Here is a 22,546-nt window from a genome sequence, read left to right as displayed (position 1 = left end):
GGTCTGCTTTGGGCCTGATCCCCTGCTCTGGCCTGGGGTCCTCCACAGGCTGCAGGCCAGCCTCTGGGCCACCTCTGATCTCTGTGGGCTGCAGGGGCTCAGCCCACCACCCCACCTTGGGCCACAGGGGAATATTTGCTCCAGCACACCTCCCCCTCTTCTTCCTCACAGACCTGGGTGTCTGCAGGGTTGTTTCACAACCCCCTCCTCTCTTCCAATCCAAAGAACAATGAAGAAAGAACTTGTTCAACAGGTTCTTTTACTCTTAGATAGAGTTATTCTAGAATTATTTGCAGAGGTGCCAACTGGCCTGACCTTGGACAGAGGCGGGTTTGAATTTGAGCCGGGGGGGACTTCTTGAAGCCTCTTACAGGAGCCACCTCTGCAGCCCCCTCCCCCACTACCAAAACCCTGCCAGACACCAAACCACTACACCATACTAGAGGATGACCACGAAGGTGGTACGGGGACAGGCTGAAGTACATGGCATATGAGAAGATGCTGAGAGATCTAGGTTTATCCAGCTTGAGGTAAAGAAAACTGAGGAGGGGTGTTCTTAACCCTAAACAAGGCTTGGACCACATTCAGGGACATTCTGGTTCCTAGCAATAGGACCGAGTTGGTTTCAGCATTCCAAGGACATTCAGATTTTTCAAAATTCTCAAACAGTTTTGTAATTAGCCTGGAGGAGAAGGGGAAGGAAAGTATCCCTCCCATAGATCTCTGAGGAGAAAAGGTAAAGGGTGTAATTATTAACAGTTTCCGATAGATGGCTCCCGAAGTACAGCCATGATGACAAAGCTGACTATATTTAAATAGAGAATTAGTCCCATGACTGATGATTTTACTGTACAGTAAGCTAGGGTACAGTAATGTGAAAACCTTAGTCCACCTCACAGGGATGCTAAGCAGCAGCCCAGGGACTTTATACAGCAAGTGAGGTTTTACATAACACAACTCTGAGAATGAGAGCCACAACTCCTAAGAGCCAATAAATCAGCAGCAATCAATCAGTAACTATTAAACTAAGATACTGAATGCTTATAAAAAAAACATTTTAACACATGCTGGTCAGATCTATCATTATCTCAACCCTTTGTGCCCTGTGTTAGGCGCCAAAAGGGACTGTTGTGGTTTAACCTCAGACAGCAACTAAACACCACACAGCAGCTCTCTCACTCCTCCCTTCTCCCAGTGGGATGGGGAGCAGAATTGAAAGAAAAAGCAAAACTCATGGGTTGAGATAAGAACAGTTTAATAACTAATATTATATAATAATAATAACAATACTAAAAATATCATACTACTATTAATAATTGTAATGAAAAGAAATATAATGAAAAGAGTTAAAATAAAATTAAAGAAAAGGGCAAGTGATGCACAATTCAGTTGCTCACCACCCACTCACTGATGCCTGAGCAGCAACCTGCTCCCCCAGCCAACTCCCCCCAGTTTATATACTGAACATAACATTCTGTGGTATGAAATATCCCTTTGGCTAGTTCAGGTCACCTATCCTGGCTGTGCTTCCTCTCTCTCAACCTCTTCTGCACCTGCTCTCTGGCAGAGCATGGGAAACTTGAAAAGTCCTTGATTTCCTAGTAACAATCAAGAACATCAGTATATTATCAGCATTCTTCTCATACCAAATCCCATACTGAATCCAGAACTAGTCTAGTTACTAAGAAGAAAAGAAAAAAAAAGGAAACCCAAAAGTTAGCTCTATTCCAGCTGAAACCAGGACAATTTTGTAGGACTGTTTTTTAAATCTCAATTCCTTTGCTTTTATTGTTGGCATTTCTCTGTAATACAGAGATCTGCTTTGAACTGGAACACACCTGCTTTAGAAGTATGGTTCAGCTCCTGTTGTCCCTTTTGTCATTTGATCTGTGTGTTCTCTGATGCAGTAGTCCTCTAGATATTTTCGAACATTGAAGCATTAATGGCACATGCTTTGGATATATGTATAAATTTTCCCTTAAATTCTTACAATTCTTGGAATATGACTTTTGTTTTTAACTATTTCACTGAATTCTTGCATCAATACAGTGATTTTTGTTATTCAATCGGAGCAGAACTTCAAGAGGAAAAAGTGACCGTTCAATTTATATTTTGAAGTTTCGAACATCTTGATGCAGTCCCATAATGTCCTTTTGTGTGTTGTAATCCCTTTGCATGTAGTACTCCAAAGTTTTCTAAACCAGATTTCCTGGCGGTACTTATTTTAAGTCTCCCCATAACTTGCCCTATGGTAATGTAGCTAAGTGACTGACCTCCTCCAATCTGTGTTTTCTGGAGCATAAGATTCTTCCACCACTCATCAGCTCTTCTGGCATAGCTGTGCCCAAAACTAGTGCTGACTCTGGCCTCTTGATGGAGTCTACTAATTCTGTATACCAGCTCCCTATGATGATCGTTCTCCTATGACACTCCAAAGCTTACATAATCTTAAGCCCATTGTATTGCAGTTAGAATTCATATCGTGTCCATTAGCCAGTCATCAGTTTTCTTTTTTTCCAGGAGCTCTCCTGACATCCTGCAAATGCAATCAGTGTTTTCTCTCAAAGTGTTCAGCTGAATAAAGGATCATGTAATTTAACCACAATTAAGTTATTGTGCAAACCTGCTTCCTTTGCTAGAAACCTGCTTCTATTTACTTGCCATCTCACTGACCATTACCATCTACAAACTACTGGCAAAGTTATGTTTGATGCTGTTGTTCACATCCGATTTTTACTCGCTGTCATAAGGTTGCCTTCTCCTTCTACCCCTATTTAGGACATTGAATTTCTCATTCATTGTTGTTTTCTAATACTTTCCTTAATGAAGATGATTTTCCAGTCAGATTTTGAAGAGTTTTGGTAATGGTGGAGACTTCGTTGCTTAAGCTTACGGAGTTAAGTTATTGGATAGTTCTCAGGTTTCACTCATGATCCTTAGTTCAAATATTTCCTCACAGTCAGCCTGGTTTATGACTAGTTTTAGCCGTGCGAAGCTAGCCCTTCAAAGTGCTAAACACATGCAACTATTTTGTATTCTGATTCCCTTGCCTAGAGGCATCTGGTCAGTCTGTGATGAGGTAATTTTGCACCTATGCTTGCTTAGCTTGAGGTCAACCAGAAAACCCTTAGTTCATTTCATTGCGGTGCAATCATACATCTTCACTACTGTTTGACTTGGAGGACCTCCTGCTTCCTTCATCTTTTGTTGAAATGTGAACACAGGGCGTGCCAGAGCCTTTCACTAATAATGGGTGGCAGTGGTGCAACCTAAGTGGATAATCTGCTCAGCCTGGTGGCAGAGCTACAAGAGGAAGTAAAAGGTTTAAAAGCATCAGGAAGTTTGAGAAAGAAACGGTGGAACCATGCTCTGCCCCCATAAGACAGAAACAGGAACAGCCACCAGAAAAAAAACAGGATCAAGGGGATCCTCTGTCCTCCCCCTGCCAGGCAGAAGGTGGTAGTTTAAAGGAAAGGAATGAATGGATGCAAGTCCATGCTCAGGGCAGCAGGCAAGCCCCTTCTTTGCCTACCTCGCCTTCCCAAGTGGCTCTGTACAACAAGTATGAGGCTCTGGATGTGGAAGGTCAGTCAATGGATGATGTGTATGATGGTCCATCTACACCAGAGGTGTTGCCAAGGTTAGAAAGGCCTACCCCCCATATTGTGCCCACCTTGATGAGGAAAAAAAGACGGGTTATAGTTGACTTACTTCTGAGGGAACAGAGGGTCAAATATGCTGGAAAGACCTTCCTCTTAGGGAAGTCTGCTGCCTCCCTGAGGCCCAGGTTAAGGGCATTACTAGGAAACTTCCTAGCCTGGTACAGCCCTCTGACTATTACCTATTATTGCTCTTCCATGTGGGTGGCAATGAAGCTGCAACATGTAGTCCAACGATAATCAAGAGACTTCAGGGCCTTGGGATAGTTGCTAAGGGAATCTGGAGCACAGGTAACTTTTTCCTCTAGCCTTCCAATTGTGGGCAGCAACATTGGAAGAAACAGAGGGAACCAGTCTATTAATATATGGTTCTGTGGTCACTGCCAGTTTTGGGTTTTTCAATAATGGGATGGTCTACACAGCACTAGGCCTGCTGGTGTTGCATGGGAGTCACCTTTCTCAAAGGGGGAGCCTTTCAAATAGTCTTTGCTCACAAGCTTGTGGGGCTCATTGACAGAGATTTAAAGTGGACTTGCAGGGGGAGGGGGATAATATCAGGCTTGCCCATGACAAGCTGTGGGACAACATTCCAAGGTTAGAGGGATGGGATGCTAGCGAGGGCCCTCAGCCTGTTTTCTCTGAGACAGGCCAGGTACACTGGAGCACACTTGAAGTCTTACAGAGATGAGCCAGGGGCTCCTGAGGTAATAGGAGCCAACAGGGGAACACCATGAAATAACTCAAAGGAATTGTGTTCCTCTGAGAGGGTGACACAGCTGACAGCCCAGCTGAAGTGCCTCTACATCAATGCATGCAGCATGAGCAAGAAACAGGAGGAGTTGGAAGCCGTTGTGCTGCTAGAAAGCTATGACCTAGTTGGCATTGCTGAAACTTGATGGGATAAACCGTATGGCTGGAGTGTGGCTATTAATGGCTACAGGCTATTCAGAAAGGACAGGTGAAGAAGGAGGGGCAAAGGGGTTGCCCCTACATCAAGAAATGGATAGATTGTGAAGAACTGTGAAGAATAGCCACAAGCAGGTTGAAAGCTTACAGGTAGCAATTAGAAACCAAGGCAACAAAGGGAATGTTGTGATTGATGTTTACTACAGGCCAGCTAATCAAGGAGAGCCTATTGACAAAGCCTTCTTGCTTCAGCTACAGGAGGCATTGCACTCACAGGCTCTTATTCTGTTGGGTGACCTCAACCAACCTGACATCTTCTGGAAAAGTAGCACAGCGAGCTGTAAGCAATCCAAAAGACTCCTGGAGTACATTGAGGATGGCTTCTTGAGCCAGGTAATAGACAGCCCTACCAGAAGGGATGCAATACTGGACCTGATGGTCACCAACGTAAGTGAGCTAATCAAAGACAGCAAGATGGGAGGCAGCCTGGACTGCAGTGATCATGCACCAGTGGAGTTCGCAGTCCTGAGGATATGGGACAGGTAAAGCCAGGACCTTGAATTTTAGGAAAGAAGAATTTTAGGAAAGAAGAATTTTAGGAAAGAAGAATTTTAGGAAAGAAGAATTTTAGGAAAGAAGAATTTTAGGAAAGAAGAATTTTAGGAAAGAAGAATTTTAGGAAAGAAGAATTTTAGGAAAGAAGAATTTTAGGAAAGAAGAATTTTAGGAAAGAAGAATTTTAGGAAAGAAGAATTTTAGGAAAGAAGAATTTTAGGAAAGAAGAATTTTAGGAAAGAAGAATTTTAGGAAAGAAGAATTTTAGGAAAGAAGAATTTTAGGAAAGAAGAATTTTAGGAAAGAAGAATTTTAGGAAAGAAGAATTTTAGGAAAGAAGAATTTTAGGAAAGAAGAATTTTAGGAAAGAAGAATTTTAGGAAAGAAGAATTTTAGGAAAGAAGAATTTTAGGAAAGAAGAATTTTAGGAAAGAAGAATTTTAGGAAAGAAGAATTTTAGGAAAGAAGAATTTTAGGAAAGAAGAATTTTAGGAAAGAAGAATTTTAGGAAAGAAGAATTTTAGGAAAGAAGAATTTTAGGAAAGAAGAATTTTAGGAAAGAAGAATTTTAGGAAAGAAGAATTTTAGGAAAGAAGAATTTTAGGAAAGAAGAATTTTAGGAAAGAAGAATTTTAGGAAAGAAGAATTTTAGGAAAGAAGAATTTTAGGAAAGAAGAATTTTAGGAAAGAAGAATTTTAGGAAAGAAGAATTTTAGGAAAGAAGAATTCCAGCTGTTCAAAGAGTTAGTCAGTATGACCCCCTGGGAAACTGCCTTCAGGGACAAAGGCACACAACAGAGCTGGCAGATCTTTAAGGACGCTCTCTATAGATCCTCGATCCCCACATGTAAGAAATCAGGAAAGGAAGGTAAGAGACGGGCATGGATGAGTAGAGACCTGCTGGTCAAACTAAAGGGCGAGAAGGAAATTCACAGGCAATGGAAGCAGGTTCAGGTATCCCGAGAAGAGTACAGGGACACAGCCAGCTTGCGTAGGGATGGGGTCAGGAAGGCCAAGGCACGGCTGGAGCTCAACTTGGCAAGGGATGCAAAGAATGATTAGAAGGTCTTCTATAGGTATGTCAGCCAGAAAAGGAAGATTAAAGAAAGCGTACCCCTCATGATGAGCAAGACCAGCAAGTGGGTAACAACAGACGAGGACAGGGCTGAGGTATTCAACAACTTTTTTGCCTCAGTCTTCACTGGCAACCTGTCTTCCCACACTTCTCGAATGAATGGTCCACAAAATGGGGACTGGAGAAACAAAGTCCCTCCCACCAAAAGAGAAGATCAGGTTTGTGACCACCTGAGGAACCTGAATATACTAAGTCTATGGGACCTGATGAGGTGCATCGAAGTCCTGAGAGCATTGGCTAAAGTAGTTGCAAAGCTACTGTCCATGATATTTAATTCAGCTGAAGTCCCTGGTGACTGGAAAAAGGGAAACATTGTACCCATTTTTAAAAAAAAAGTAGAAAGGAGGACCCTGGAAACTACAGAGCTGTCAGCGTCACCACTGTACCTGCAAAGATCACGGAACAGAGCCTCCTAGAAGCTATGCTAAGGCACATGGAGGAAAGGAGGGTGATTCAAGACAGCCAGCATGGCTTCAAGGGTAGTTCTTGCCTGACCAACCTAGTGGCCTTCTACAATGAAGTGACTACATCAGTGGGCAAGGGGAGAGCTACAGATGTCGTCTATCTGGACTTCTGTAAGGCCTTTGATATGGTTCCCCACAACATCCTTATCTCTAAATTGGAGAGACCGACTTGATGGATGGACTGTTCAGTGGATAAGGAATTGGCTGGATGGCCTTGTCCAGAGAGTAGTGATCAACAGCTCAATGTCCAGATGGAGATCAGTGATGGGTGATGTCCCTCAGCGTTCCATATTGTGACCAGTACTGTTTAATATCTTCATCAACAATTTAGTTGGATCAAGTGCACCCTCAGGAAGCTTGCACACAGCACCAAGCTAGTGGTGCAATTAACACTGAGGAATGGGATGCAATTCAGAGGGACATGGACGAGCTCAAGAAGTGGGCCCATGTGAACCTCATGAGGTTCAACAAGGCCAAGTGCATGGTCCTGCACCTGAGTTGGGGCAAGTCCTAGTATCAATACGGGCTGGGCTATGAAGAGATTGAGAGCAGCCCTGCAGAGAAGGACTGGTGGATGAAAAGCTGAATGTGAGCCTGGTGGATGAAAAACTGGACGTGAGCTGGCAACGTGTGCTCGCAGCCCAGAGAGACAGCCATATCCTGGGCTGCATCAAAAGGAGTGTGGCCAGCAGGTGAAGGGAGGTGATTCTGCCCTTCTGCTCCACTCTGTTGAGACACCACCTGGAGTAATGAGTCCAGCTCTGGAGTCCTCAGCACAGGAAAGACCTGTTGGAGCAGGTCCAGAGCAGGCCACAAAAATGATCAGAGGGATGGAATACCTTTCCTATGAGGAAAGGCAGGGAAAGTTGGGGTGGTTCAGCTGGAGAAGAGAAGGCTCTGGGGAGACCTTATGGCAGAATTTCGATACTTTAAAGGGACTTGTAAGAAAGATGGGGGCAGACTTTTTAACAGAGCCTGTTGTGATAGGACAAGGAGTAGAGGTTTCAAATTAAAAGAGGGTAGATTTAGACTAAATATAAGGAAGACATTTTTAATGATGAGGGTGGTGAAAAACTGGAACAGGTTGCCCAGAGAGGTGGTAGATGCCCTGTCCCTGGAAACTCTCAGGGTCAGGTTGGAGAGGGCTCTGAGCAACTGTACCTAGTTGAAGATGTCCCTGCTCATTGCAGGGGGATTGGACTAGATGACCTTTAAAAGTCCCTTCCAACTCAAACTGTTCTGTGGTTCTATTCCTAATGTACTTTGTGTCCCAACATGTTTCCAGCTTAAGCAGTCCTATGTCTTCCTCTGTGTGATGGTAAGAGAAATTTCAGGCCTCTCTGTTCTTTCATAGTTTTGTTGACTTCGGTGAATAGGCTAAGATATCTACCTGTGGTGCAGTCGCTGTTCAGGTGGCTTTGTACTTTTCCCAGTGCTTCACCTTTGAGTGACATTTATATAAGACACTCCATTTCACCTCCCGTTTTCACCAGGACAGATGTATGTCTTGTACAAAAGTACTCAGACAAGGTGTGCATGGGGTATTTGGCAGAGTTAACCATAGACACAATGGCAACCAGCCATCTGCTCCCTCATATTGTACTGACTATAGCCTAGTTCATGGTGGTGATCCCACTGCTGGAAGTAAAATTACTTCTGTTTACAGAAAAGAGCCCCTGAAACGTTCAATTGTAGGTTTAAGTTACTGGCTGATGTTAGTGGCAGGCAGTTAATTTCCATTATGATCACTAGGATATGCAACTGGACTTCACTTTTGAAAAATTCATAAAGGAGCTGCAGGCATTGGGCTGTGGCATGAGCATGGCAAGGGTTGTGTGTAGGTGCTTTATTGCAGTGTTTTGGATAATGCCAACCAAATAAGTGACTATTTGCACTTGTCCTACAACTGCTGCACAGAACCTGACCATGTGTTGCTGTACCAATCCAGTGCCCTCCTTACAACATGGGGCTACCATCAGAACTGGCATCATAGGATGGTGTAAAAACAGGCTTTGCTCACTTTTTTTTCAATAGACAGTCTTGAGGGTACTTGAGGTCTTCTTTAGGTGTGAGGTACCTACAAAAGATGGAGGCTTTTGAAGGTTGCTGTTGAATTGCATAGTCAAATGATGTTTGGAACACACCCTTACAGCATCAAAATTCTGTTTTATTTACTGGTTTATTTATGATGTGTGACATGAAAAGCACTAGCTGCAGAGCATCTTCTAGCACACTGTAAAGACCCATGGTACTTATGGGGGATACTTGTTAAAAAGCTGTATCACAAAATTAAGTCTGACCAGCCATGTGTAATTTACTCTTGTTGTAAACTTGCAGCCTTATCAGTTGATTCATTAACCTACAATAACTGCATTAGGATATAGTTCTTGAATCCTAGCTCTGGAGCTGTTTGCAGTGGAAAAATAAGCCGCTCTTCTCTGTGAGTCATTCTTAAATGTCCATGCTGGTTGGACTCTGCTTCTCGCTTCTGAAACTTGCCCTACGTCCCTGTCATATGTCCTGCTTTGATATGGTCTGTACAGTGTCCCTGCTTAGCACGCACTGTATGGCCATGGAATGACATCTCAGGAAGCACTCTGTAACACTAATATTAGAGAGTGCAGGCATATACTAACATGAAACTGCTGGCTGTAGTTTTAAACTGTTTCCTGCCATGATTTCACCAAACTCCTTGCTATACAAATTGAAGCTGATGATAAGAGGTTGTAGGGAATATAGGCAATGGCCTCAAGCCCTGTATTTTGTGATTCTGTTCTAGTCATTGTGTCCTGTGGGAGTGGCTGCCAGGTGTTTGATATCTGTTTCTTAGAGGCTACTTAATTAGAGCTATACTGCCCCCATTTCCCAATAACCATGCGAGTGTCCATGTTTCTGGTACAAATACAGTAACTTCTGTTTGATTTTTTTTCTGCATAAACTGCTTGCTGGATAGCATGTTGCTCTCCACACCTTGCTATTTATTCTCTCTTCTTGTCAGTGCATTTTTCTTACCTTGAAAATTAAGAGAGAGGAGGAGAACAAAGGCTTCCTAAGAACATCTGAAATAAAAATATTTACTGGATTTCAATCATAACATCTGTCAGCTTCCCCACCTCTGTCAAATCTCCTTGTGACTTTCTGCTTTTCTTCCTATGCTGTTGCTAAGAACATTCCCCCTACTCATTGTGTAAGGGAACTGCCAGGGTTTCTATTGACTGTGTGGTCTCACATGCAGGCTTCAACATCTCATTCAGTCTGCTATATGTTGCTTGTGTGAAAACCAACTCCTCATTTCCCAAAGTTGAGAACATAGACTTTGGGTAGTACTGGGTTTTGGATTAATGCCTGGAAAGGCATTTTAGAATGGAAAAACAAAACAACACAACATGTGTTTCCTACATTGCTAGAATATTTTTTTTCTGATATTACTGCAAAGTTTTTTCTTTTTTCCTTGCTCAAGTAACATTTCATCAAAATGAATGCAGAAAATCTGTTCTGAAAAAACAACACTTTCCTCAGCAAAAACAATATTCAGAAGGCTTGGCCAACTTTTCTGATTGTGAACATGAAAGATGTTTCAAAGCCATTAACATTTTCTGGAAAAAAAAATATAGGTTTAATATCTAATGAATATATCTTGAGTGTTCTTGTCAGACTTCAGGCATAAGATTGAAATATGCACAGTCTGAACGGCTGGCTGCACAATTCCTTTCGCATCTTCACCTGGTTTTGAAAACTGAAGGAAAACGTGTGGGAAAGCTGTAATTCAAAGTCACTTGGTTTTATGGTTGTTTTGCAAACATTTTAAACAAGGTGTGACTATTAGTCATATATCAAGTATTGTGTCTGTGTAAACACCTGTGCTTGAGATTTCCAAAGCAATTTGGTGCAGGGATTAGAAACTAGGAATTCTGTTCTGTGTTTGAAACTCAGAAATCATTGCAGTAAGGAAAGGAAGGAGTCATACTGTCTGTAGCGGCGCTACTTTGTCACTATTTTCTCCTAGTTGAACAAGAACCTGGGAAAGAATTATTGCAACATTTGAGAAACTATAGCAACATTACTTTAGTAAAGCCTTTGACACTGTCTCCGATAGCATTCTCCTAGGAAAGCTGGCGGCTCATGGTCTAGACAGGTGTACTCCAAGCTGGGTTAAAAACTGGCTGGATGGCTGAGCCCAAAAACTTGTGGTGAACAGAGTCAAATCCAGCTGGTGGCTGGTCACAAGCGGTGTTGCTGAGGGCTTGGTATTGGGGCCAGTGTTCTTTAGTATCTTTATCAATGATCTGGATGAGGGGATCAAGTGCTCCCTCAGTAAGTTTGCAAATGATACTAAATTAGGTGGGAGTGTAGGAGAGTAGGAAGGCTCTACAGAAGGATCTGGACAGGGTAGAATGATGGGCCGAAGTCAACTGTATCAGGTTTAACAAGGCCAAGTGCTCGATCCTGCACTTCGGTCACAACAACCGCATGCAACGCTACAGGCTTGGGCATGAGTGGCTGGAAAGCTGCCTGGCAGAAAAGGACCTGGGGGATGCTGCTTGGCAGCCAGCTGAACATGAGCTGGCAGTGTGCCCAGGTGGCCAAGAAGGCCAGTAGTATCCTGGCCTGTATCAGAAATAGTGTGAACAGCAGGAGTAGGGAAGTGATTGTGCCCCTGTACTCGGCACTGGTGAGGTGGCATGTTGAATACTGTATGCAGTTTTGGGCCCCTTGTTGCAAGAAAGACGTTGAGGTGCTGAAGTGTGTCCAGAGAAGGGCAACAAAGCTGGTCAAGGGTCTAGAGAACAGGTCTTATGAGGAACAGTTGAGGGAACTGGGATTGTTTAGCTTGGAGAAAAGGAGGCTGAGGGGAGACCTTGTCACTCTCTACAACTACCTGAAAGGAGGTTGTAGTGAGGTGGGGGTCGGTCTCTTCTCTCAAGTAACTAGTGATAGGACAGGAGGAAATGGCCTCAAGTTGCACAAGGGGAGGTTTAGATTGGATATTAGGAAAAATTTCTTCACTGAAAGAGTAGTCAAACATTGGAACAGACTGCCCAGGCAAGTGGTGGAGTCACTGTCCCTGGAGGTGTTCAAAACATGTGTTGATGTAGCGCTTCTAGACATGGTTTAGTGGGCATGATGGTATTAGGTTGATGGTTGACCTTGATGATCTTAGAGGTCTTTTCCAACCTAATGATTTTATGATTCCTTTTAGAATTTGCATATTAACAATATCACATGACTTATGTTGGGTCCCAGCATCTTCTGTTGCAAAACGTGTATGTCTTATCTCTTCAAGCCACTGGCTTTCATCACTGTTCACATATGTGAATTTGGGATTGCCATTTAGGTTCTGCTCTTTGAAAACCTTAGACCTGGCAGGTTCTAATAGTTACTGCTGTTGAAAGAGCTGAGAAGTTGGTATTCCAAAACTAGGACTACTCACAATCAGGCACATGTTCTGCTTGTGCTTGTTCAGGTAGACTCCAACAGTGCTCAGAAAACTAAGCAGAAACTGATTTACAACCAGTTCAACCATGAGGTAATTTTCATCATTGCTACCTGAAATTTTGGTAATCTCTCTACATACTAAAATCAGAGCTTAGATCAAAAGTGTTTGGAGGAGAGGAAGAAGGAGGAATATGACTTCTAGGTTCCTTTCTGAACAGTGTCTTTGTGCTGTTAAACAAGTGTAGATGCATTCTGCCCTTTCCAGTTACTAGTAGGCACCGATTCTCTATGAGTACAGGTATACCAGAAGAGGGAGACTGTAAGAAACTTCAAGAGCAAATGAGGAAGGGGAGGCAGCACAGAAGGATCCTTGGTGTAGATGTGAACAGTTTCAAATCCTATATACCTGGAAGTGCTTAATTCAAGGGCATGGTTTCAAAGTGCTGAGCTGACTTTCTTCCAACTAAATTTGTTCTTCATTCTAGAAGATGAGAAATGTCTGGTTTGGTGTTTCTAGCTGCACCTAGTGACAGCTCAGTTGGTTTACTTGAAACAAGGAAGGCAGATAACAGATTCACAATGTCAATTTTGGAAACTAAAAGGAGGCAGGAAGAGTGAAGAGGAAAATATTTGAAAGCATAATCTTTGCTTTCATTCACTAGTAAGCCTGGAATAATGCTCAATTTAAAGAGTTCTGGACATCCAGAAAAGTAGCCAGGATAGAAATTAGAACTCAGCCCATCATTAACAATGTGATGATAAATATTGGCTGCAAACACTATGTCACAGGTTAGGGCTGGGCTGGCCACTAAAGAATGACAGATGCTCTCTATTGACCCCTCCCCAGAAGGGAGAGAGAATAAGGGAGAGAGGCTTATGGATTGGAAAATAAAACTAAAACAGCTTTAAGGAAACAATAACAATAATAAGAAAACATAAATAATAAGAAAATAATAAAATACATACAAATATACACAACCCAATACCGAACCCAACCCCCTCCTGATGACAATATGTCACCACTAATACTGCAGGGCTGGTGCTGGAGCCATCCCAGGCTGGACTCAGCAGCAGACAGGATGCAGGAGCTGGATTCAAGCATTCATGGATCAGGATAGCAGACAGAAGAATGGACACAGTCTCCCTCAGATGTCAGCCATCGAAGAAGAAGAACTTAACACTCATGATCCTCAGCTTTGTAATGGATATGACATGTATGGGATGGAATACTTACTTGGTCGGTTTTGGACCACATGTCTGGCTCACTCCTCCCTGCCAGGGCGACCTTTCACTTCGCTCTGACCCTTTTTTTTCTTCTGACACCTCAACACAGTGACCTTGGTTGCTTACAGGAGCAGGTATAAGCAAGAGCCTTGCTGCATACCATTCCGTGGTATTAACTATAAACACCAGGCCTTATCACTGCCAGAAGCAGTCACTGTCTGGAAAAACATGCTGCTGTTTCTCAGAAAGTGCAGTTACTTAGAAGAGACTTAACTGAAAAGTAAAATCACTGAACAGAATTACTTCTGGTTTAGCTCAAACCAGGACACATTAGTAATCAGTAAAATCAGTTAATTGACTGGATGTTCTTGGGTCTCAGTTCTTCTCCTTTGTGAACAGCAAATTTACATGCTTGACATTACAAAGCTTTGAGGTCAATTACAGCTGCCCATTGCCACCTCTGCTCTTCCTCAGCCTTCACACAAAATTACCTCTGAAATCCATTTCTGAGGGATTTCCATTCAGAATGGGTTTTATTTAATGAAACTAAATCTGTTTTTTTTAGGAATGCCAAAAAACCCATAAAATATCTGGGAAGAAATAGATTAGGGTGTGATTTTTGTGGACTTATTTTACAAGAAACCATAATGAAATCCACCTTCATTTCAAACCAGCCACAAAATGCTATAAAGAGGAAGACCTGCAAAACAGGAACTCTAGGTTTTGACCTGCTCTAACTCTAAAATCCGATGAAATACCATATTTGCAGAAGGGGAGAGGCTACAAAGGAGCTAGAACATGAGATGGTATGGAGTGGGACATATCTGCTTTTCAACAGTCAAAATGCTACGTTAGATGGCCATCCATTTCCTCCCAGTTTTCCAACATACTGCCTTGAAAAGAAAATGGGAACTACTGCTTGACTGAGGGCTGTTAAAGATGTCACTGAATAATCAGAGGAGACAGCTGAGAATGAAGATGACTGAAGATTACTGATAACTGTGTAAAGATAACTTCACAGGTTTTCATCTTCACATGGCCAGTTGACAGTTGAATCATTTGGGAAGTTCCACAAAGATCCTGGTTAGCATTTGGTTTTAACAGGAAAGATATGTGCAAATAAAATCTCCAGGTTTGTTGGTCTTAGGCAGTCAGCTTTAAATGGCTGAATGAGCCAAATGTCACAGAGGGCTGTGATGGTAAAATGATGATTCAGTGAATGCAAGGAGAGGTCCTTTATTCATTGAGCTTAATCCTTCTACCCCACAAGTCAGTTTGCTTTGTTATTGATTTTAACATTGCAGGACTAAGCCCCTTAACAATTGTAATGCTATCTGCCTGAAAAGAAGGGTGTGGGGTAACATCCCATTGCCATGAAATAAGATAGGTATATCAGGAACCAGTGATGGAGTTTTGGTCCTCAAAATGCAAACAAAAGATATATGTGGATTGCATGCTACTGTTTATGAGAGATGAGGGTGACCGTTTTACCTCCGGTTGTATCAGTTTTGTATGCAAGTGTTTTTACATCATCTGTCATGAAAGGAATTGATTTATTTTAAGTGTTGCCCTATATTCTTAATGAAAAATTAATTGAGCAATTACCAGGAAAACTAAGAGGTATGCAAAGTGCATACTAGCTGCCGGCAATAGGCACCAGCAGCTGCAAAATTACTTAATGTATTATTAAATATCTTGCTTTTTCGGAACGAGTGACTTTGCTACTAGGATCAATTTCATTAGCAATATTTCATAATCTTATTGAAAACTTTGTTTTGTTATGATAATGAGTGATATCCAGCATTGGTGTGAATTGTGTTAAAGACTGCATACATTAATGAGATGTGTTACCTGCTCGGGAGTTCTCTGTGATTGCAGCTTGCTCTTCAAACATGTTTTGGCAAAGGAAAAGAAATTGACAAGATTCTTCTTTTTATAAGAAGTAGGGCTGCTGGAGCTAACTTGTGCAGCATCACTATGAGTCATAGACAGTGCTTTGGTGAAACAATACAATCACAGATCTATTAGTTCATGCCATACTTCAGCTGCTTTTCAGTGAACGGAAAAAACAGCAGCAGAAATATTCCCTTGTTTATAAGCAAATGGGAAGTTTCGACTGCCAGAACACTGCTCCAAAAGGAGCTGAAGCAGTGGATAGGATAGAAATAGAAATAGGTTACTAATTCCTGGTCATGGCTTTAGCTTGTTGATGGAGATGGTCTCCACTATATTGGTCTGGCAAGCTCATTAAGCTAAAGTGTTTTCATCCTTTCTCCGTGCAATCAGATTTTGCTTTCCCAGGTCTGAGCTGCCAAATTGTAGATGGCACCAATTACATTTAAAAAAAAAAAAAAGGGAAGACTTTATAATTCTAAAATGCACAAGTGCATAGGAAAGTACCATGTTCCCTGCTTGCAGGAGTCCATAGTTGCTCTTCTGCCCCGTTTAGGATAGCTGGCTACTCAGCATTTGTATCAGACTAGGATAGACATCTGCTCAGGGCAATAGCTTGTCTACAGTTCTGTCCCCATCAACTGCAAGATTTCTCTATATATAGACAGCCGCAAGGTAATGTCATCCCTGCTGGCTGGTTGGCAAAGGGCAAATCCAAACAGCAGGAGGTGGGTGAGCAATCTGCCATGCAGCCTGCACCTTGTAGTGTCTGCCATCACGTTGAATTGACTTCTCACTTTCTTGAACCTCTCAAGTGTCAAAACTTGTCCTTCTGCAGGTCTTTCCCTTAACAGTGCTTTGTGTCTAGCTTGAAATGGAGTTGGATTTTATTGTGCTTTCTTGTGAAATAAAACCAAAAAACACGTTTTCAATTTCAGGCAAGTTTTACTTAGGAGTCCTGAAATTTAATTTCACAGGTTTCTTTGATTCTTTTTTGATATTTTTTCTTTAATAATAGATTTTTTACAAATGTTTCAAATCAAAATTGTTGTTGAACTAGAAGCTCTACTTAGTGGTTTCTGAAAATACACAGATGGTAAACATTAATCATAGACTCTTAGAGAGGTCTAGTTAGGAATGGACCTCTGGAGGTGTCTAGTCCAACCCCTTACTCCAAGCAGGACACACTCATCAGGTTGCCAAATGATTTGTTGCTGAGTGCTCTTTCTGTTGCAGCTTGTGCTTGTTGACTCTCAGAAACTTCCTCTTCTCTGTAACTCTTCACTTAGGCAATGGATGACTGCAACCTGACACCTTCCATCTCACCTTTTCTTCTTCAGACTGAGCAGAGACAGTTCCCTCAGCCTGTCTTCCACTCTCAGACCATGTTTAGTGGCGCTGCTCTGGACTTGTTTCAGTGTTGGCTTCTCTTTTTGATGGGAGGTCCTCACACCAGTTACAGTTACAGATAGAGATGCAGCCTTACCAGTGCTCACTAGAGCAAGTAGTCACATTCTTCCAGCAGCTGGCTATACTTTTGCTACACAGCCCAGGCTGCAGTAGGCCTTCATGGGCGGACTTTTGAATCGTGTTCTGTGTCCTGTCCACTGTAGTTCCTTTCCTGGCCAGTCATGCCCCAGCTTGCATCCCAAGGACAGAAGCTTTCTATTTGTCTTGGTTGAATTCAATTAGGCTGCTATCCATGACTTCTAGGTCACATTCTTTTTTACTCATCTTCACAGTGTGGCCTCATAAAAGGCTAACCTGTCATGATATAGAGGAGATGCTTCTAGTTAATTTCTGGAATTCTGGTAGCCACAGGCATCATATACTTTAAGCTCAATCAGTATATACTACTGTCATGGGTTGAGGCTGGGCTGACCATTAATGAATGACAGATGTTCTCTATTAATTCCTCTCACCTCCCAGAAGGGGAAGTGAGAGTGAATAAGGGAGAGAGAGTTCCAGGTTGGAAAAGAAAACAAAAAACAGCTTTAATGAAACAATAGCAATAAAAGAAAATATAAAAATAAGGAAATAATGAAATACAGGGTGACCCGCTTGTTGGATGAGGGAGAGGCTGTGGATGTCATCTACCTTGACTTTAGAAAGGCATTTGACACTGTTTCCCACAGCGTTCTCCTAGAGAAATTGACTGCTCTTGGCTTGGATGGGCATACGCTTTGCTGGGTGAAAAACTGGTTGGATGGCGGAGTCCAGAGGGTTGTGGTCAATGGAGTTAAATCCAGTTGGCAGCCCGGCACAAGCGGTAACCCCCAGGGCTCAGTACTGGGGCCACTCCTGTTTAACATCTTTATCAATGATTTGGATGAGGGGATGGAGTGCACCCTTAGTAAGTTTGCAGATGACACCAAGCTGGGTGGAAATGCCCGTCTGCTTGAGGGTAGGGAAGCTCTACATAGGGATCTAGATAGGCTGGATTGCTGGGCCAAGGCCAATTCCATGAGTTCCAATAAAGCCAAGTGCTGGGTCCTGCACTTCAGCCACGGGAACCCGCAGCAGCACTACAGGTTTGAGGAGGAGTGGCTGGAGAGCTGCCAGGCAGAGAGGGACCTGGGAGAGCTGATTGACAGCTGGCTGAACATGAGCCAGCAGTGTGCTCAGGTGGCCAAGAAGGCCAATGGCATCCTGGCCTGTATCAGGAATAGTGTTGTCAGCAGGAGTAGGGAGGTGATCATTCCCTTGTACTGGGCTTTGGTGAGGCCGCACCTCGAGTACTGTGTCCAGTTTTGGGCCCCTCTCTACCAGAAGGACATTGAGGTGCTGGAGAGGGTACAGAGACGGGCTACCAAGCTAGTAAAGGATTTGGAGTATGTCTCATATGAGGAATGGCTGAGGGTTCTGTGGCTGTTTAGCCTGGAGAAGAGAAGGCTGAGGGGAGACCTTGTGGCTCTCTACAACTACCTGAAAGGAAAGTGTAGCGAGGCAGGGGTCAGTCTCTTCTTAGTAACAAGCGATAGAACAAGGGGAAATGGTCTTAAGCTGCACCAGGGGAGGTTCAGGCTGGATATTAGGAAGAATTTCTTTACTGAAAGGGTTGTCAAGCATTGGAACAGCCTGCCCATGGAGGTGGTGGAGTCACCATCCCTGGAGGTGTTTAAGAGACAGGTAGAGGTAGTACGTAGGGACATGGTTTAATGTTGTTGATAGAGATAGGACAAAGGTTGGACTCTGTGATCTTGAAGGTCTCTTCCAACCGAAACTGTTCTGTAATTCTGTGATTCTATGATTCTATATATAAAACCAGTACAGAACTGAACGCTCCCTGATGATGATACATCACCGCTGACACTGTAGGGCTGGCACTGGGGAAGTCCCATGCTGGACTCAGCAGCAGACAGGAGCCAGATGCAGGAGCTGGATTCAAGCACTGGATTCAGGAATGCACAGATTGGAATCAAAGACAGAAGAATGGACAGAGTCCTCCTCAGATGTTGGCCATTGAAGAAGAAGGCTTGACCCTTGTGATCCCTCAGATTTGTGCTGCATATGATCTATATGCAATGGAATACTTAGTTGCTCAGTTTTGGGTCACCTGTCCTGTTCGCTTCTCCCTGCAGGTGCAACCTTTTTACATACTTGTGAAGCTTTTCACTTCCTGGGCCTGAACATGGGCACAAGATTTAGCAGTGACTTTGGTTGCTATAGGAGCAAGAGCCTTTCTGCATACTATCAAGGCCTTTCTGCCTTGATATTAACTATAAACATCAAGCACTATCACTACTAGAAGCAGTCACTGTCTGGAAAAACATGCTGTTGATTTCAGAAAGTGCAGATACTTAGAAGAGACTTAACTGAAAATCAAAATCACTGAACAGAATTAGTTCCAGGTTAGCTCAAACCAGGACAACTACTCAAACCTAAGTACCTACATAGGTTCTTGTGGGGAAAGCAAGAGCTATCTGTCATGAACAAATGGCTCATAGCAGTTTGTTTACATTATATTTTCTTTCTGTTTTAAAAAGGGCATGTGTCCTTGCCCTTTCTGCATTAAGTGCACTTGGCAGATTGTTCTCTAGTTCTCCTGAAATTAGGATGCACCTGTGATTCCATTAATTTATCTGCACACTTTTAAGATATTTTATAGCAAAGCATATGCATAATGAGCTGAAGGAAGGGAACAATACTTCTGTCATCTTAATAAAGTATTTAAAGATGCCACCCTTGTTTAAAGGAAATAATTTAGAGAGCAATTATGATTTGAGAGATTTTTTTTTCTGCCAAGACATTGATATTTAAAGAAAGATTTTAAGCACGTAGAGCTATAATTACAGTGCCTGCAGTGGTTTCAGCTCACCAGAAAGGGTCACTTCATCAAAGAATTGTTAAACACATCTGAAAGATATGAACTTCATTGTGCTACATGCACTTCTGGAGGAAATGCTGCACCTGCTAACTAGAGAATGGCAGATTTTAGAGAAGCTGCTTTTAACATAGCATGATTTGTTTTCCTGCTGTAGCTTTCTGTGTCATTGTAAACTGGGTTTCCTTGCTGGCATAGACAAACTCCAGTTTTAACACTATTGTCTTTGTCCTTGGACACACTTGGAAGAAACAATGGTTTGCAACCAGAAAGTTAGGGACTGGGACGTCAAGCAAGCTGTAAAAACCCTCTAGGCCTCATTTAACATCTTGAAGTCTAGGAGCTGTCCTTTGCTTTTATTTTGTCCTGGTTAAACTTTACACTTAAAATAGCCTGTATGACATGCTATAACCAGCAGACACTGAAGGGTCACTGCTGGGAAGAGATGGTATCAGCTTTACCAGCCACTGTACTATATGGTAGTGTGGGTGCTACCCGTTAAGAGTGGCATCATGGTGGATGTGTTGCTTTTGCAGGAGCAGACAAGGCAGTTAGCGTGCCACTTCTCCCTGTGTAGTCATGACCCTTCCCTCAAAGAGGCAGTGTACTGTGCAGGCAGGTGGGTCATCTAGGAATTGCATGCTTCTGGTGTGGAAGTCACAGGCCAGTTTCTGCCTGCAGAAAGGCTGCAAGATAGCAGCCTTTACTCAGTACAGTGCAGGTGAACATCTTTATGCCATTAATCTTGGGAACAGGCTCATCTGAGGAAATTTTCCCAGCTGAAGCCACCAGGTTCTGCACATAGCCATGTTTTGGCCAGTTGCTGCCAGCGTGGTATGGGTGTGGTCTGTCCTAAGGCCTCCACAGGACAGGGCAGGCCTTGCCATGTGAGTGAGGCTCATGGCCTGCCTACTTGTCTATGAAGAGAGCCTCAGGCCTCAGACAGACCAAAAACGATGATACTTTTTGGTCCAGAAGTAGTGATTGGCTGTAGTGAAAGGTGGCAACAGGAAAGAGTTATCCTCTGGCACATCTCTGGATCAATTCCAGGGTGAGATGGCCTTGCAGCTGGATCCAGACAGCATAGGTGGTGAAAACAAAATAGTAGCTTAGACTGCCTTTGTGTTGGATTGTCCACGGGGATTTGCACCTAGCAGTCACTCTCTGTCAGAGTCTGGCCACTGTCTTGGCCTGTCACCCAACAACTACTTGCATTTTGTTCTCCATTCCCCTCCATCATGAAGGACAGCCTGTCATGGTGCTACTCCCCTCTTCCCTATGCACCAGCATGAACTAATGCTTTGCTTTTCTTGCAGGAGCAGTCAAGGTTTTATGCACATGAAACTGACGAAAACCAAAGAGAAATACATCCTGGGTCAGAACAGCCCTCCCTTCAACAGTGTTCCTGAAGTCATCCACTACTACACCACAAAAAAGCTGCCTATCAAAGGAGCAGAACACTTGGCACTGCTCTACCCTGTGGCTGTGCGGACCCTCTAATAACCTAGCCTCACCCCTTCTTGTGAATGGGAGGTGAGAGGTAAGCTGGGTTGCACAGAATTCATTGCCTGAATTCAGCACTTGAGTCTCTGATGGAGAGCAGCAGCCTTTAGTCTTGGGAACATGGGTGTTCTGCAGAGTTGTGTATGGGACTGTATATAGGGTACTTCTATGCTGCAGCATGCCTCGTAACTGCTTCTACACAGGAGAAAGAAATCTTATTTTAGTGCAAGGAGAAGAGATAACCTTCCCAGAGCTTCTCTGTGAATGAAAGTACTTCCCAACGAAAGTTCTTCCTCCGTGTTTTGAGAAGAGTCAAGAAGTTCTCAGCACTAAAACACCAGCAACTTAAGCATGAAACTTTTATTCTCTTGCTACCCTGAGAAACTTCTCGATATGAAAAAGTAACCTGACTCTGGGGGACCCTAGGGTGTACTTGGTGGACCTGAGAAGGAGCTGCTTAGCAGGCAAGTCCCTGTGGCTCTGGTCACTTAGCTTGGTGGGGTTTGGGGTTTTTAATGCAGTTTCTTGGGACAGTCAAATGTTGAACTCCTATTAGGTACACAATCTTAAAATAATTTTGTGAGAGCAAATTGTGGTCGATTATTTATGAATAGGGAATGTTTGTTATACTTTTTTATCCTTTTTGGTACAATAATCTCTTAAGGGTTAGTGTCTTCATTTGCAAGTTTCATTCATAGATGCAGTCAGCTAATTCTGTTTGAGGCAGTTACACCATGTAGTTGAGAATGAGTCATTTTAATATGTGGTTTAGTATTTATGCATGAGGGTGGTCAAAAGCTTTTATAAAGCTTTGGTAGGCAAAATCTTCACTTGCTTATTCATCTGGATCAAACAGATGTCCTACTGATGTAGCAGACTAACAAGTGTGTGTACACTGCCTTTCCATAAAATGGCTTTTGCAGCTGTATAAATAAGAACTTTTATATGTAGCAGAGTAGAATTTGTTTTTCTGATATACCAAGGCATTCTTAAAACATGGTCCCTTGACACATACCTTCTGGCCAGTGTTCTTTTTCACCATGAGCAGTAGCCTACTGCTGTATTTCACTCACTGTCAGCCCGTAGCACTGCAGAAGCTGTTCTGTACCTTAGTCCTGCCAACTCAGTACCCATTCACTTGAGAGATATTTTCTGCATGCTCTGTATGCTCGTTGAATGTGGTAAGTGGAGAAGTATAATCATGCAGAAATTGGAACTGGGGAATCAATAAGCTGGTAGTCCTCATTTTGTGCCATCTCCCACCTATGTCTAGAATGTTGTGCATTAACCCATAAGCTGTTGTAGTAGCAAATTGGTTATATGCAGTTTATGTATTTTACAGACTGCAATAGGACCGTGAAATTGAGTGTTATTTAATTTAGCTTTCTTACCTACTGTTCCCTTTTACATATGCTTAGAAAGAAGCATAAATCTGAAAATTGTAATG

General features: G+C 42.8%; 1 protein-coding gene across 1 annotated transcript in view; it reads left to right on the top strand.

Moving 5' to 3' along the window:
* SHB (SH2 domain containing adaptor protein B) overlaps positions 1-21,096 on the top strand; it is a 78,600-nt gene extending 57,504 nt beyond the window's left edge. The window contains exon 6 of the mRNA XM_086479966.1: positions 20,913-21,096. Coding sequence (XP_086336092.1) covers positions 20,913-21,096 — 184 coding nt within the window. The remainder of the gene's footprint in view (positions 1-20,912) is intronic.
* Positions 21,097-22,546: the final 1,450 nt, after the last annotated feature.

This window comes from Leptosomus discolor, chromosome Z (assembly GCF_034619465.1).
Source record: "Leptosomus discolor isolate bLepDis1 chromosome Z, bLepDis1.hap2, whole genome shotgun sequence".
NCBI lineage: Eukaryota > Metazoa > Chordata > Aves > Leptosomiformes > Leptosomidae > Leptosomus > Leptosomus discolor.
This window is presented reverse-complemented; position numbering and strand designations above follow the sequence as displayed.